This window comes from Stylophora pistillata, chromosome 6, assembly GCF_964205215.1.
Source record: "Stylophora pistillata chromosome 6, jaStyPist1.2, whole genome shotgun sequence".
Lineage (NCBI taxonomy): Eukaryota > Metazoa > Cnidaria > Anthozoa > Scleractinia > Pocilloporidae > Stylophora > Stylophora pistillata.
Window position 1 is genome coordinate 2,517,901 of NC_142524.1, and position 14,170 is coordinate 2,532,070.

Consider the following 14,170-nt stretch of genomic DNA (forward strand, 5'->3'; position numbering starts at 1 on the left):
TGTGCAACTTTAGTTGCACTTTTATTTTTGTGAAAGCCCTTCCTTCTCTCTCTTTCTTTTGCTTTGTTTTATACTTTGGGCAGGGAGGTCGCCAACCACATCCACCATCCACCTTTGAGACCTGTCTTATTTCAGGGTAGCCAGGGTAGTACTTTCTTGATAGGATCAGAGCAAGAGAAAAAAAATTAAACTGGGAACAAGGTGGAGAGGGTCGCGTTATTACGTTTCTGTCATGCAATGTCGGGCCAAGTGCTGCGTGATGACTCCCACAAAGCACGATGGGAAGATAAGTTCGGAATATTACTTTCCCGGTTTTGTGTTATGTTTTGCGAAGTCATTATGCAGAGCTCTTGAAAATCATTGGAGTTATTCTTTTAAGCGTAGTGTTTTGCAAGTTCATTCTCCTCCCTCCATGAAACACAATGGAGTTGTTCGTGGAGTATAGCAGTGAATATCAAGAAGAAACCGGCAAAATCAAACTTTCGTTTCCACGCTCTGAGGGCATTAGCATCAGAAATGTCAAGTTTGCCATTCAAGATGCCATTCAGGCTCCAGTGTGCGATCAAAGACTGTTTTACCAGGATCGATTATTAACAGACGATAGTGTGCTTCTCAGCAGATTGTATTTCCGCGAGGGTGACCATTTTAAGTTAAATTTTCTCTCCTCTGTGGACATCAGCGGCATGAAAAGCGAATTAAATGCCTTAAAAGGTGCTGCTAAGGAAATTGTGGACGTGCTTGAGAGACAGCTTCCCAATGACAGCCGCATAGAAAACGACTTTACTGGCCTACTGAGATTTTTCTATCGTCTGCAGGTTGCTCTGGAGAAACTTGCAGCTGTATTTTTCCATCCGTGGAAATGTGTCAAGACTGTTGCCCACAGGCACTTTTTTGTACAAGAAGGAGGGTTTGACGCATTACTTGAGGTGTTTAAATTTTCGCGAGAACTGTTTATGAATAAGTAAGTTTTCTTCCTATTAGATTTCTTTCCGGCCCTATATGTTTATGGCTGCTGAAACATCTTCCCTCTAACTTTCATCTTCGTTTTGAGCGTGGGTATTTTAGTGGAGAGGGGAAACGGTTGGTAACTGGGCCAGAACACAGGATACCCATTAATAATTGCCTCCCAGTCAGCGACCTCGTTCCCAGGGTCTCTCATCTTCCCGCCCCCTCCTCACTCGCTCCAGGGGGCAGGAAGATGAGAGACCCTGGGAATGAGGTTACTCAGTTAGCTCAACTGATTAGAGCACTGGACTGTTATGCAGGAGGTCAAGGGTTCGAGCCCCGGCTGGACCAACGCTGAAGGTCTTTAAATAACTGAGGAGAATGTGCTCCCTTCCATAATATCAGGAAATGAATAGACATTCTAGTCTTCTCGGATAAGGAAAAATAAACTGTAGGTCCCGTCTCCTGTCTTTAGTAATTAGTTAATTTATTTAGGCAGGGGACGTTAAAGAACCTACTCACAAGATTACTGTGATGTGGTCTGGCCTGTTTACTGGAATTGGAAGGGAGGGGGCTTCTTCAGCTACGTTTCCATCAACTGATTGTAAACTGCTGATGCACCACTGAATGAAAACAATACCAATACCCTTTTAATGAAAATTGGTTTTAAGGACATCATGTGGCTCTAATTATTGTCTTTTCATATTTTCTTAGTGGAATCACTCAGCGGTCAAACATTCAGGTTTCACCAAAGTGTTTAATGCCCTGACACAGTTTAGCCAGTATGATTGTTTTAAATTTTGATGATCAAAGAGATCTGTTACTCTTGACATATGAGTTGTAACTAGTAATTATGAATTGCTTTATGTATTGTGATGGTAAACTTATCTTTTGTCTAAAACAGTGGAGGTGTATAAAGTCCTTGTCTGCCATTTGGCAAATATTACAGATATGATCATCTCATCCTTGATTTGGGTTGGAGTTTTCTTCCCTTTTTTTCTTTGAAACTGAACCACTTTTGCTTCTACTACTTTTATTTTATTCTAGAGATGAGATTGAAGAGGAAGATGTTCTGGAGCAACGCAAATACAACTTTAATCGAGTTCAACTTGGTCTGCAACAATGTTGCCTTGATCTTTTGTGGGTTTTCTCGGAGAGAGCTCAAGATCGAGAGTTTGTTTTATCAAAAAGTGTTCTTCCAATGCTAATCAATGCACTACTTCTTCCACATTCATATCCTGTGGAAAGTTTCCCAACGTTACATGATGGACGCCTGGCAACCTTGGTGCTTCAAGTGAATGAGGCGGCCATTGGATGTGTTGGAGGGTGAGTACAGTGGATGATCATTTCTGTTTTAAGTAACAAAGTGTTAATGAAATAAACTTTGATTGCTGAAGAGTAGGTGAATTATAGACCTTTGATTTAAAGTGTGCACTACCTGATTGTAACATCTTATGGTGATTCTGATCTTTAAAATTCATATATGCAATTATAACACTGGCACAATGTTCCGTATAACTATTTTTTTGATTAATACTAAACAAATTGATTTTGCTGCAGAGTCAATAAAATACACTCCTCCCAGTTCAAGTTTATTTTGAGGATAATTTTGATGATCAGTCTTTTTTTTATTTTCATTATAAGCCTCATAGAAAAAGTAATTTGAACTTCTGTTATTTCTTCAGATTAGTGGAACTGGATCCTGATGCACAAGAGGTAGTCTCCAAAATGTCCCAACTGATTGACAAGCTTGTATTTATGATAGACAGGCGACAGTCACTGCATGCAGGATACTCACTTTTCTCCAGCCAAGTTGCAGCAAACACTTTGTTTTATTGCACTTTTAATGCTAAATCTGCTAAATCATTAGTGGATTGTGGAGCACTGGAAAAAATCATTGATATCACAACAAACTTACTGGATGAAATGCATGGAGATACACCTCTCAGGTGAGAATAATTCAATAAAATCATTACTCTATATCTGTGATGCTGGTTGAGTATCTTGGGGAAATTTTTGATTTAGCCTCCAAAACAAAAGGCCCAAAATTTTGACTCCTAATTAATTAAGTTAACCAGACAGGATGTAGAATTTCAGTTTCCTGTGAATTAGGACAAAGGCTTTATTGTCATTGCTAATCCACATGTTCTGCGTTTCTATGGAGGTGGTGTGGCCGAGTGGTTAGGGTGCTGGACTTGTAATACTGGTGTCCCAGGTTTAAGTCCTCCACCCCTGCCACTCACTGGATTCGTTTTCAGTTGCCCGTAGTTCTAACTCCTTGGCTGCGCTCTGTAAATAGCCCACTGGTCTGCCTCCTGCCAGTGGGGATTTTCAAGCACTTAGATAGTCTACATTGTGGCTGAAAAGCCCCTATGGGGGGGCTTTAATTAACATATTTATCATTATTTATTACATACTATAAGGAGACATGTTGCAAAAAAACTTAAATAATGAGCTCAGTCTCTGTGAATTGAGGGACTAAATAAAAGTCTGTAAATCATTTTACATGGTTTACAGATTTTTTTTTTAAGATGCACTTGTATCTTTTTTTTTGCTTTTGGACTATAGGTACTACTGTTGTTTGTTCCTTGCAAGAATACTCTCAGCTTCAACGGTTAGAGTGGACAAAGACACCAGAAGTATTGTTGATGAACTCATTAACAAGTTTCTGGAAAGGCACATTCCCAGTGAAATATCAGAATGGGAGGAATCGTTGAGTTTTGAGTGGGTCACAATGGTGCCCTTAGTTCATCTTGCTTTTGGCATAGGAAAGGATTGGAGAAAAACAACAGATCAGATAATTCAAGAGAATTTTAATGGTCAAAGTCATTTGGATTCCCACAGCAACACAAACATGGCTACTTTGGACACAAGCAAAATAGTTGGTGATTCTGATACCAACTTAGATGTGATAATTTCACCTCTGTCTGGAATTAGAGGCAGTGAAATGGTTTGTTTGAGCAACCAGTTCACTTTGCCAGGCTCTTCAGCAACTCAAAAGCTTGGAATCTTTTCTCTTGTCCACATGCTCTCCATAAAAGACAACCAAAAGCTAGCAGTGTCCCAAAACCTTGTCCCGTATTTGGTTTGTTTGTCATGGCAGCTGAACCCTGAAGAGAGAGGCAAGCTTATTGCAAGCCTGGCTAATTTCCACAACATTTCACCCCCATCTTTAAAAATTGCTGCTAAATCTGTTCTTTCTCTTGTTAATGGATTTGATACAGTTTTTAACTTGTAAGATTTCCACCCTTTGAATGACAAGAGTTGAATTCAGAGGTAAATTTTGGCCATTAGGTGCAAAAAAGATACAGACATCCCAATAAATCCCACATTCCCGTTGTTCTCACAAGAGAAATGACCAGGTAAAGTTGCGTACAAGCATAGGTGAGGTTAAATTCACAGCAAGCCAACAGGTACACAGATTCTAACTAAAGTTATATAGCTATAAAAAAATAATTATATTTCTACACATAGATAAATTTTTTACATGATGAAGTAGGAGAAGAAGAGGAAAACATATTTTTGTAATTGTCTGTACTGCATAGTATTTCAGTTCTTTAGTTGGTATGATATGATTTGCCCTTTGCCATTTAATTCTATGAAATAAAAGGTACATTCTTTTGAAAACTCTTTCTTGTTCTCACACAATTGTGTATCAAAGTTTTTGATCAATGAAAGAATACTTTGTAACTTACTACTTTACCTAATTAAATGGAACAACAATTAGAAATGTAAAGATGAAATAAACAATTTTTTAAAAATCGAGTTTCCAGATGGGATTTGAACCTCGATTAACCCATGCTCACTTTGGAGGCTGGTTGGCTGCATGTGATGCTTTAATGCATGTGATGCTTTAATGTGACAGCGTGATGCTGTTAGTGAGCTTCTATGCGCTAGCTGATGTTTGGCTGTGTAGCCGCGTGATGCGGTTCCAGTCAATACCCACTAATTGACCCTTGCTCACCATAGAGTCTCCTGTAGCTCAGTGGTTAGAGCATCCGACTAGATCACGGAGGGTCGTGGGTTCAAATCCCATCTGGAAACTCGATTTTTAAAAAATTGTTTATTTCATCTTTACATGCTCACTTTGGAGGCTGGTTGGCTGCATGTGATGCTTTAATGCATGTGATGCTTTAATGTGACATCGTGATGCTGTTAGTGAGCTTCTATGCGCTAGCTGATGTTTGGCTGTGTAGCCGCGTGATGCGGTTCCAGTCAATACCCACTAATTGACCCTTGCTCACCATAGAGTCTCCTGTAGCTCAGTGGTTAGAGCATCCGACTAGATCACGGAGGGTCGTGGGTTCAAATCCCATCTGGAAACTCGATTTTTAAAAAATTGTTTATTTCATCTTTACATGCTCACTTTGGAGGCTGGTTGGCTGCATGTGATGCTTTAATGCATGTGATGCTTTAATGTGACAGCGTGATGCTGTTAGTGAGCTTCTATGCGCTAGCTGATGTTTGGCTGTGTAGCCGCGTGATGCGGTTCCAGTCAATACCCACTAATTGACCCTTGCTCACCATAGAGTCTCCTGTAACTCAGTGGTTAGAGCATCCGACTAGATCACGGAGGGTCGTGGGTTCAAATCCCATCTGGAAACTCGATTTTTAAAAAATTGTTTATTTCATCTTATACCTAATTTGGAACTGGTATTCTATACTTGGTCATGGACGACTCGCAGTGTTTCCAGCGAACAGACAGATGAAGAGCATAAGCCCTGTCTACACGAGCATTTTTTATGTGGCAACTGTATGTGGCAATTTTTATTTGGCCATGTAGATGGCTCGACAAATATTTGTTGTTAATTAGCATCAGGTCTAATTTTGCACAGCGGAGATGCTCAAGGAAAGGAAAAAAGCAAGATGGTGAAAGTCAGAAGACGTGCCAGACGTGTTGCAACTTTAGGCGCGTTAGTCACATTTTATGTGGCTTCTCATTTACACAGACATTTTTTTTATGTGGCAATTTTTATTTGCCACATAAAAACTAGGACGCCAGCTTTTCAGCATATGCAGTTGTCACATAAAAATTGGTCATTTTTCATCATCTACACTGGCAAATAAAATTGCCATATAAAAATTGCACGTGTAGACGGGGCTTAACAGCTTGGTTTGTTATGGATTTGCACGGAATTGGCACAAAAAAACTCACCTCTTGCGAGCCAAAAATGAAATTATACCAAAAATTTATCCTTTCAGCTTGCGCCTCTATTTATCATGAGATTTGTCTGTCTCGTCGTGAGACCGTGAGATTGAACTGAAAATCGCGAGTCTTACGACAAAATCGTGAGACTTGGGAGGTCTGCAATTATTCGCTGAAGGTGAGGTGAATATTGTTGAATAATCCTTGAGACGAAGTCGAGGGGATTATTCGAGAATATTCACCGAACCTGAGGCAAATAATTGTTTTAGTATGATTTCAGAGCTGACCAACAGAAAAATTTCTAAAATCATAACATTTAAGTAACATTTATTAACATTTTATTTGAACATTTTATATAAACCGCGTGGAGCGGCTTACATAGCATCATATAAGGAACCGCTCGACCAATCAGATTGCTGGAAACTCTTTGCTCGGCTCTGAAATTATACTTAATTAACTTATAAGTTCCAAATGAGAAGAATAAAATTTCTCTCTTTAAAAGTTCTATTTGATTATGATCAACTAGGCTAAAAATTAAAAAAATTTGAAGAGTTTTAGCAATGTCTTTGAAATGGTCATTAAGTAAAAAAAGAAAATAAATTCCATGGTGACATTAAATTTAAATCCATAGATGACACTTTTTTCCTTTCATATGGCAGAAGGGATCTTTAAATAAGAAACAAATGAAGCCTCCATCACTTTTTGAAAATACAAGCTGAATCACCTTATAAAATTATCCCAAAGTCGCTGAAAATTTCTATATTTAGAAGTTTTAATAACGTTGCCGAAACGTTTCCTTGTTTATTTACTTCCCATTTGTTCCCATAAACCATAGAGAGCCTGATTGGCGGGAAACCTCAAATGAGCTCACTCAAAATCCCCAAATATGGAACAAAATCGTGACGTCACAAGAGTTGTCATGGGAACTGATGGATAAGTAAGGGTCGTCTCCATTACGTTCGTTAAACGTAACTCGGGAGCTAATCGGAGTGGTAAGGGAAACAGCAGTAGCAGAAAGAAGTGAAATTCGGCAAGACTTATCACAAACTGTTGGTTTCTTTTGACTCTGTGTTTCAAAAGAATACTAACCGTGTTTTAAGCTTTTATCCAGACGTAACTTTCATGTGTTTAAAACCGACGAACGAAACTTTTGCTTGTGAGATGTCTGTAGGAGAAGCCATCATGGATTCTGAAAACGTCGTTGTAAAGCCGCAGAAACGAAAGAAATTACGAAGGTTAAAGAAGAGAAAGTACTCTACTCTTCTGGGTGTCCATAGAATGCAGGAGAGTTGGAAGCCAATGAAGCAAAGGAGAACAAAAACCGCGGCGCCTCAGAATACCACACAATTCATTATGGAGGACAAGGAGGTGACGGAACCTTTTTATGTAATTTCTTCTCCTTCCACCTCACCAGTTAGTCACTGTACGAGTTCTCCAGGATCAGTACGAGGTTCACCTTTATCAGACAGAGACTTAGCTTTCGATTCTACTGAAGAAGATCTTGTTCGCGATTTCGAGGACCTTGATTTCGATTTGGATTTTTTCCAAAAAGATTTCGAAGCCACATACAATCGTATACAGGAGGAAAGCTTACTAGAGCTCTCTAAAAGCGAACTTGTTAATAAATTCAGAGAGCTTGAGGGAAAAGGAGAGATTCTTCAAAAACGTTGCGAGGAAATTGGAAGAGTCGGCACACAAGGACCAAACACTTTTACCGCTCCCGCCGAGAAATCACACGAAGAAAATACTTTGCTTTCTTATCTGGAAGAGTTACGGCGTGAAAATAAATCATTGGTGGAAGAAAATATGAGGTTAAAGTCGACAAAATGTTCATTAGGACTTTCTCGGCTTTCGTAGATACTATGGCTTAAAATTTGTAGTTGTGGCGAATGATGAAATTGATGTGGATGTGTACTTTGGGGTTGGCGCTGCTTCTTTCGCCGAATGATGCTTTAGCATTTCACCAAAAGAAGACTGAATTTCGTGTTTCAATTTATTATGTAACAAACTAGTGCATGGTTTGAAATTTGAGAGGATATTGAAACGTTCGGTAGTTTTTCTTTATTTGAACTTGGTGAGCTGGCAGGTTAATCTATTATTCATGCTGACTCAGTGTAAATGTTTTAGTTTGTTTAGCTTGGGTTAGGGTTAAAGTCGTATAATTAGAAAATTTGGGTTTGATTTCGGCTTTTTTTGGAACTTATTCAGTTACATACGTCAGAAATTCCTAAAATGGTCTGTGGAAGCAAGTTGCTTTTTTCTTCACCATTTACTCATTGTTTGAGAATAAAATTCAGGAAATAAGTGTGATTTTGCCTGTGTAGTTCCTCTTGCTCAAGTTCTAAATTTGTCATTTTTTTTTTTTTTTTCAAGGAAATCTGATAGTTTTCTTTAGGTTCGAAATGAGGATGTATTGTAATTACAGGAGAGGAAAAAAGCAAATTGATTTCACAGCAATTATTTACTTTTCATGTAGATATTACTTAAACGACTTAGGTGGACTAAAACTGCAAGTTTTCCACCTTGTGATTTAGGTGATGTGTGGTGCACTTGGGTCATGAATGATACCAGTGGCATTGCCTGTGGATTACACCACACTCCAGAATTGAAGGACAACTGATACTTCCTTCCTACCAGGTAAAAGGTTGTTTCATGCTTTTACCAGGAACTTATTTTCAAGATGTTGATAGGGGATTGCTTGCTTTTATTACTATATTGTTTAAGACAGCTACTGAATTAAAATCGTAAAATAAAAGGTGATCACAACTTTGAAGGACTCAAGTTGCTGTTACAGAAGCATCAATTTACTCTGTTATTTTTGTTGCAAAGAGGTCCCTTTTGATGGGTGTTGAGCACAGGTTAAAGAATGTGCTGGGGTCCTTAAAAGATCAGAGGTTACACATCGAATGTAAGATGTTGCCTTGATATACTTGATAGACTGTCTCAAAGCTCTGAGATCTGTTGGTATTACCTATGCTAATTGTGTTGCTTTTTGTTTCAAGCTGAGTGTTGGTGGATGGAACCTGGAGTGTCCATTACCCAAACAACACCTGCTGCCCAGAGCTAAGTATGGTCTTGCTGTTGTTCGCTTGGTAGTGACTCCTCCATACTGGGTGGTGGGTTCATTTGAAAATTGAAGTTTTCATTGTTTCAGAATTCCAAGTTCAGGTCAGACAAGAAGTCTGTGCAAGCTATCATCAGAATTATACTTTCCACTTTTGTGTCATTGCAAGGATGAGAATATATTAGGTCCCAAGTGTTGCTCACATAGAGAACCCTATGGGTCAGCTATCAGCATCTTAGTTACTGTTTGTGACATGTTTATTTGTCAAAGAGCAGAACTGATGGAAATTTGGTGTTGGGGGAGGGGGGTGTTATTGTGTGATTGTGTCCTATTTGCTTTGTTTCAGAATTAGAGAGGGAAGATATGGATGTGCAGCTCTTTGGCAAGATTGGGTTGAAATTTTGGTGAAATATGACATTGTTTTTGGCTTGTCTTAGTGATGAAAGGGAAGAAACTAATTAAAAGTGTTTTAAACTGACTTGTCATTTTTTCTTTTAACTAGAAACATGATCAATTTGTTCTCTGTTACTGAAATAGCAGAGATTACTAGTGCTCTGATAGGTCAAAAAGCCATCATTTTAACCTTTCTAAGGCATTCTGATCATAATATGAAGCACAATAGTAAACAGTGCAATAGTAGCAGTTGAGCAAAAAAAAAAAATGACGGAGATTGTGGTAGGATATTACAATGAATGATCCAAACCTCCCATGTTTTTTTGCTTCACCTCTGCAAAAGCTCAGTTTACCTTAGCATTGCCCTTCTTTAACTGACTAGAATGCCTGGAGCAGACTAGCTATCCTTTGAGGGTAGAAAAGGGTGGGTCTTGATTTGGTTCTTTGTATAAATATATAAAAAATAATAATGATAAAAAAATACTTCTAAACACTCCATAGGTAGAAGGTTTGAGAGAAATTTTGAGGTTGATGCCCCATGCTGGTTTGTAGTGGAACATAGAGTGCCAAAATTTGAGTATTATTAATTTTGGCTCTTGTCACATGTATTGAAGAAATCCTTCTCCACGCTCCTTCATTGTACCACTAAACTCTTGGCAGTAATACTGAAGTGAACTTATGATTGTGAAACCCTACTGTCTTTCTAATGCCCTGCTTTGGCTTTGAGGCTGAGAAATTGATGGAGTGTACTCTTGCAACAGGTGAAACTCTGCATCTCTGTAGGTACTTTTCTCAAATGTTAATAACAGTAAGGATTCAAGAGGTAAGGATATTGAGGGGGGATGAGTTCCCTCAGCATCAGTTGTATAGTGACAGGAAAAGGATTTTATGTTAAGGAAATGGGATTAGTGAATCCCCTTAATCTTTGGAATTAGAAGAACTGTACTATTACTTTGGAACACTTACACTACTAGACTTGATCATGTGACTGTCAAGAAAGTTGATCTAGTCTGGCTCAGTTGCAAAGATGTGACATCAAAATAACCTTGTATATCATGGCATGCTTCTGTATGTACTGTCTAAAATCACCAATGAGAACCACAGTATAGCTGAGAAACCTTCAGCTTGTAACCTCAAGAAGTGCTCTAACTTTTATACCATCATCATTGAACGTTTGACAGAAAAAGGGTCGATCTGTTATTCAAACCCGGTTATCAGCCCACATTCAGGTGAAATTTCTCCCTGGGGTTGCCCTCAATCACATATTATAAAGGGACTTCCTGGTATCAATTGTTAGTAGTTTTGTGCTGGGGCAATCTATGAAGGGTTAGAAGGAGGAAAACACTGCACCCTCCCTACCCCTAGCACAGACGTGGCCCAACATTGAGTCCTTAAAGCTCTGATCTCCAGACAGGAAAATGACACTAATTAATGCATGGATGTTGCCTAACCAGAATGATAATTGAAGATATCGTCATCAGGCACATCCTTAAAATCTAGCAGCATGTTATCATGAACTGGTGAAAAGCGCCTTCAGTTCCAGAAATTCTTCGCACGAGTAATGTAAATTTACCGTGTGGCAGGAAAAAATTGAATTAATAAGAGTAAAAGTACACGAGCTTCGAAATTATCCCAGCATGCTCGCCTGCTGAATATTATACCCACCGCCTCCAGCTGAGTCATATTTTGCCTCCACCATCGGGTAGGCCTAGTCTGGTGTCAATTTCTTGTTTATCGTTCGCGGGTGTAAGGATTTATCTCTGTGTTTTTAATCGTTTTTCTTCGATCGGTTACATGAGGCCGAATATGTGGCATGGAAAGTTGAGGTCTTTATTTATTTTCATTGCTGTCGCCTCGATTGCTGTTGTAATTCTTTTTGTTTATGTGTGCCCGCGGAACAGCTGTCAAATTGCAAGCACAAGAAGCAGCATGGCGGAATATAGATCTGAAAGGGTTAATTATTTTGAAGCAAACATCGGAAAAGAGTATCCATTCGATGTCGAGGGAAATGATATAATTGTATTCTTGCACATGCAAAAAACTGGTGGAACGAAATTTGGTAAACATCTGGTGGGAAACTTGGACATTCAACATCCATGTAACTGCGTTCGGGGAAGGAAGAGATGTGATTGTAAGCGACCCAACTCGAATAAGATATGGCTGTTTTCTCGTTACTCTATGGGATGGCCTTGTGGACTGCACGCCGATTGGACTGAATTAAAAGCTTGTGTTCCAGGGTTTATCAATAAATTGGAGGGTAGAAAAAGATCGAGGAGATTCCTTTACATAACGATTTTACGCGAACCCGTGTCCAGGGTGTTGAGTGAGTTAAAATGTTACCAGAAAGGTACAACATGGAAACTGTCTTTGCACATGTGTAAGGGCAGAGTGCCAACTAGAGAAGAACTGCCACCATGTTATACTGGAGAAAATTGGACAGATGCCACGCTGCCAGAATTTTTGAACTGTTCATCGAATCTGGCTTTCAATCGACAAACGCGAATGTTGGCTGATTTGAAACTTGTAGGTTGTTACAACAAAAGCGCCATGTCACGCGTAAGGAGAGAGGAGGTTTTGTTGGAAAGCGCCAAGAGAAATCTTGCAAGTATGGCGTATTTTGCTCTGGTGGAGTACCAGCTCGAAAGTCAATATCTTTTTGAGAAGACTTTTGAAATGAAATTCCGAAAACAATTTGTGCAAATGAGCAAGGACGAGACTCGAGCGGCCGAAGTAGTTCTTGGTTCGAATGATCTTGCGCGCATTCAAGAACTTAACAAATTAGATACTGAGTTGTATTCCTTCGCCAAAGAACTGTTCTTTGAAAGACTTAAATATTTTGAAGAAAGGGACAAGAAAGTCAAGGAAGGCATACCCCAGGTTTAATCTTCTTTGTCAAGCCTCAGTGAGCCATCATCTTCTTTCAACACATTCACTGATTTTATTATTATTCCTTGAGCTTGTGCAATCAAGACACCTTAACCAAATTAGGTTCCATATGCCACACGCGAATGTCGTAAAATTTTTCCTGACAAGAACATATTATGAATTTTACTTTGTTCTCTCTGTGAGAGCTTACAAAACGTAAATAGTGCTACTATTTTACCTTGGGACCAGATATTTTCTTAGTCAAAGGCATTGTAATATTTGTCAAAAAGCAAGGTTAATTAGTCCATTTTGCCAATCATATATTTGCGTCGACCCAGTGGAGTGTTTTTAAAGATAAAAATTGAAATATAAAATTCTTGAATCGGACTGGCCAGGGGGAGAATAGAAGGTTACCCGAATTTCTGACAATTACTAAATATCATAGGGCAAGATTTCCGTATAACCCCATACTTCATTATGCGTATAATTCTTGGATAAAAGAAAGCAGAGGCAAAACAACAGATTGCCTTTGGGATTATGGCTTTGTTTTTGACTGGTATGGAGTTATACGGAAACCTTCCTCATCATAGTTTTGGAGGTAATCACACGAATCTTCGTTACCGAATTTCTCGTTAATTTAAGTACTGTATAAGAATCTGACGTGGTCTCTCACGTATGCTATTCAGTCAGGCTTTTTGCAGTTCCTAGTTCTTTTTCAGTGTGATCCTTAAGCCTGGTGCAAACTAATGGAACCAGCCAATTTGAGTGCCCTGATAAACAAACAATATAAATTAAAAGAATGAAAGTGATCCAAGGTGCTAACACTTGAAACTTGAACCGAAATTTGAACTAAAATTGGATGAAAACTTAATAGTCTCAATATACGTATTCATTACTACACCAAAGCTGATTGTGTTTTCCTTTATTTAGATCAGTGTCTTTTTGTACTTTTCTTTTGCAATTGCCACAAAACAATGGCTTCTCTCCTCTGGAAAGGGAGTATATTGCATGAAGAGCTGAGCCTGAAGGAGATTTAGACATTTGGTCACACCATAAATTGCAGGGAATACTTAATAAAATAAATAAATAGGGAAAATGTAATTGTTGGTTTAACCCCTGAACCCACTATATTTATAATCAAATTCTTCTTAGTCTTCTTTGTACATATCATTTGGTACTGACACAGGTTAAGTGTATTTTTAAAAGAATTTTGAAAAATTCTTTATTTCAATGACAACAGCTGGTAAATTCATTTTTCCTCAAAGCCATTTGTAAAATGAATGATATATTTTTAACACAGAGTTACTTTATTTAACATTAGAGTACTTTATCTATTTATGACAAAGGAAATCAAACTCAGAATTATATAGCCAGGTGTGCTAAGGCAACTGGCCATCTTCACCTTACAGACATACATACATGTACAATTGTTGACCACTCCCCATGAGGGCTTTTCAGGGCCAATTCCCACCCATCCCAGCCCAGGGGAGGACATCCACGACACAGTAATCTCATGCGTGGGAAATTAACGTCTCCTACCCCTAACCCTGCAGGAGACGGGGCCTACGGTTTATTAGTCCTTATCCGAGAAGACTAGAATATCTATCTATTTCTTGATTAGAGAAAGGTAGCAATTTCTCCTCATTTATTTTAAGACCATGAGTATTGGTCTTACCTTTGACATACAGTATGTAGTTTGTCTTCAAGAAATTTATCCTTTAAAGGGCAAAAGTGTTGTAACCACAACCTCATCAATT

General features: G+C 38.7%; 3 protein-coding genes across 4 annotated transcripts; all 3 read left to right on the plus strand.

Moving 5' to 3' along the window:
• The first annotated feature begins 109 nt into the window (after window positions 1–109).
• On the plus strand, window positions 110–4,575 carry LOC111327292 (uncharacterized). The gene is made up of 4 exons (XM_022931434.2): window positions 110–961; window positions 1,993–2,271; window positions 2,631–2,894; window positions 3,514–4,575. The coding sequence occupies exons 1-4, from the start codon at window positions 423–425 to the stop codon at window positions 4,181–4,183; spliced, it is 1,752 nt and encodes a 583-aa protein (XP_022787169.2). The 5' UTR covers window positions 110–422; the 3' UTR covers window positions 4,184–4,575.
• A 2,464-nt stretch (window positions 4,576–7,039) lies between these two features.
• Window positions 7,040–9,633, plus strand: LOC111327306 (protein HEXIM1). 2 transcript variants are annotated; one of them, XM_022931460.2, is made up of 3 exons: window positions 7,041–7,902; window positions 8,626–8,728; window positions 9,094–9,633. In XM_022931460.2, exons 1-2 carry the CDS (start codon window positions 7,214–7,216, stop codon window positions 8,627–8,629), a joined length of 693 nt encoding a protein of 230 aa, XP_022787195.1. In that variant the 5' UTR covers window positions 7,041–7,213; the 3' UTR covers window positions 8,630–8,728; window positions 9,094–9,633. The 2 variants fall into 2 exon arrangements, with proteins under 2 accessions (XP_022787194.1, XP_022787195.1); XM_022931459.2 differs by having other exon boundaries at window positions 7,040–8,728.
• Window positions 9,634–11,228: 1,595 nt separating this feature from the next.
• Window positions 11,229–13,728, plus strand: LOC111327320 (heparan-sulfate 6-O-sulfotransferase 2). Its single transcript, XM_022931478.2, has one exon. The coding sequence runs from the start codon at window positions 11,343–11,345 to the stop codon at window positions 12,429–12,431; it is 1,089 nt and encodes a 362-aa protein (XP_022787213.2). The 5' UTR covers window positions 11,229–11,342; the 3' UTR covers window positions 12,432–13,728.
• Window positions 13,729–14,170: the final 442 nt, after the last annotated feature.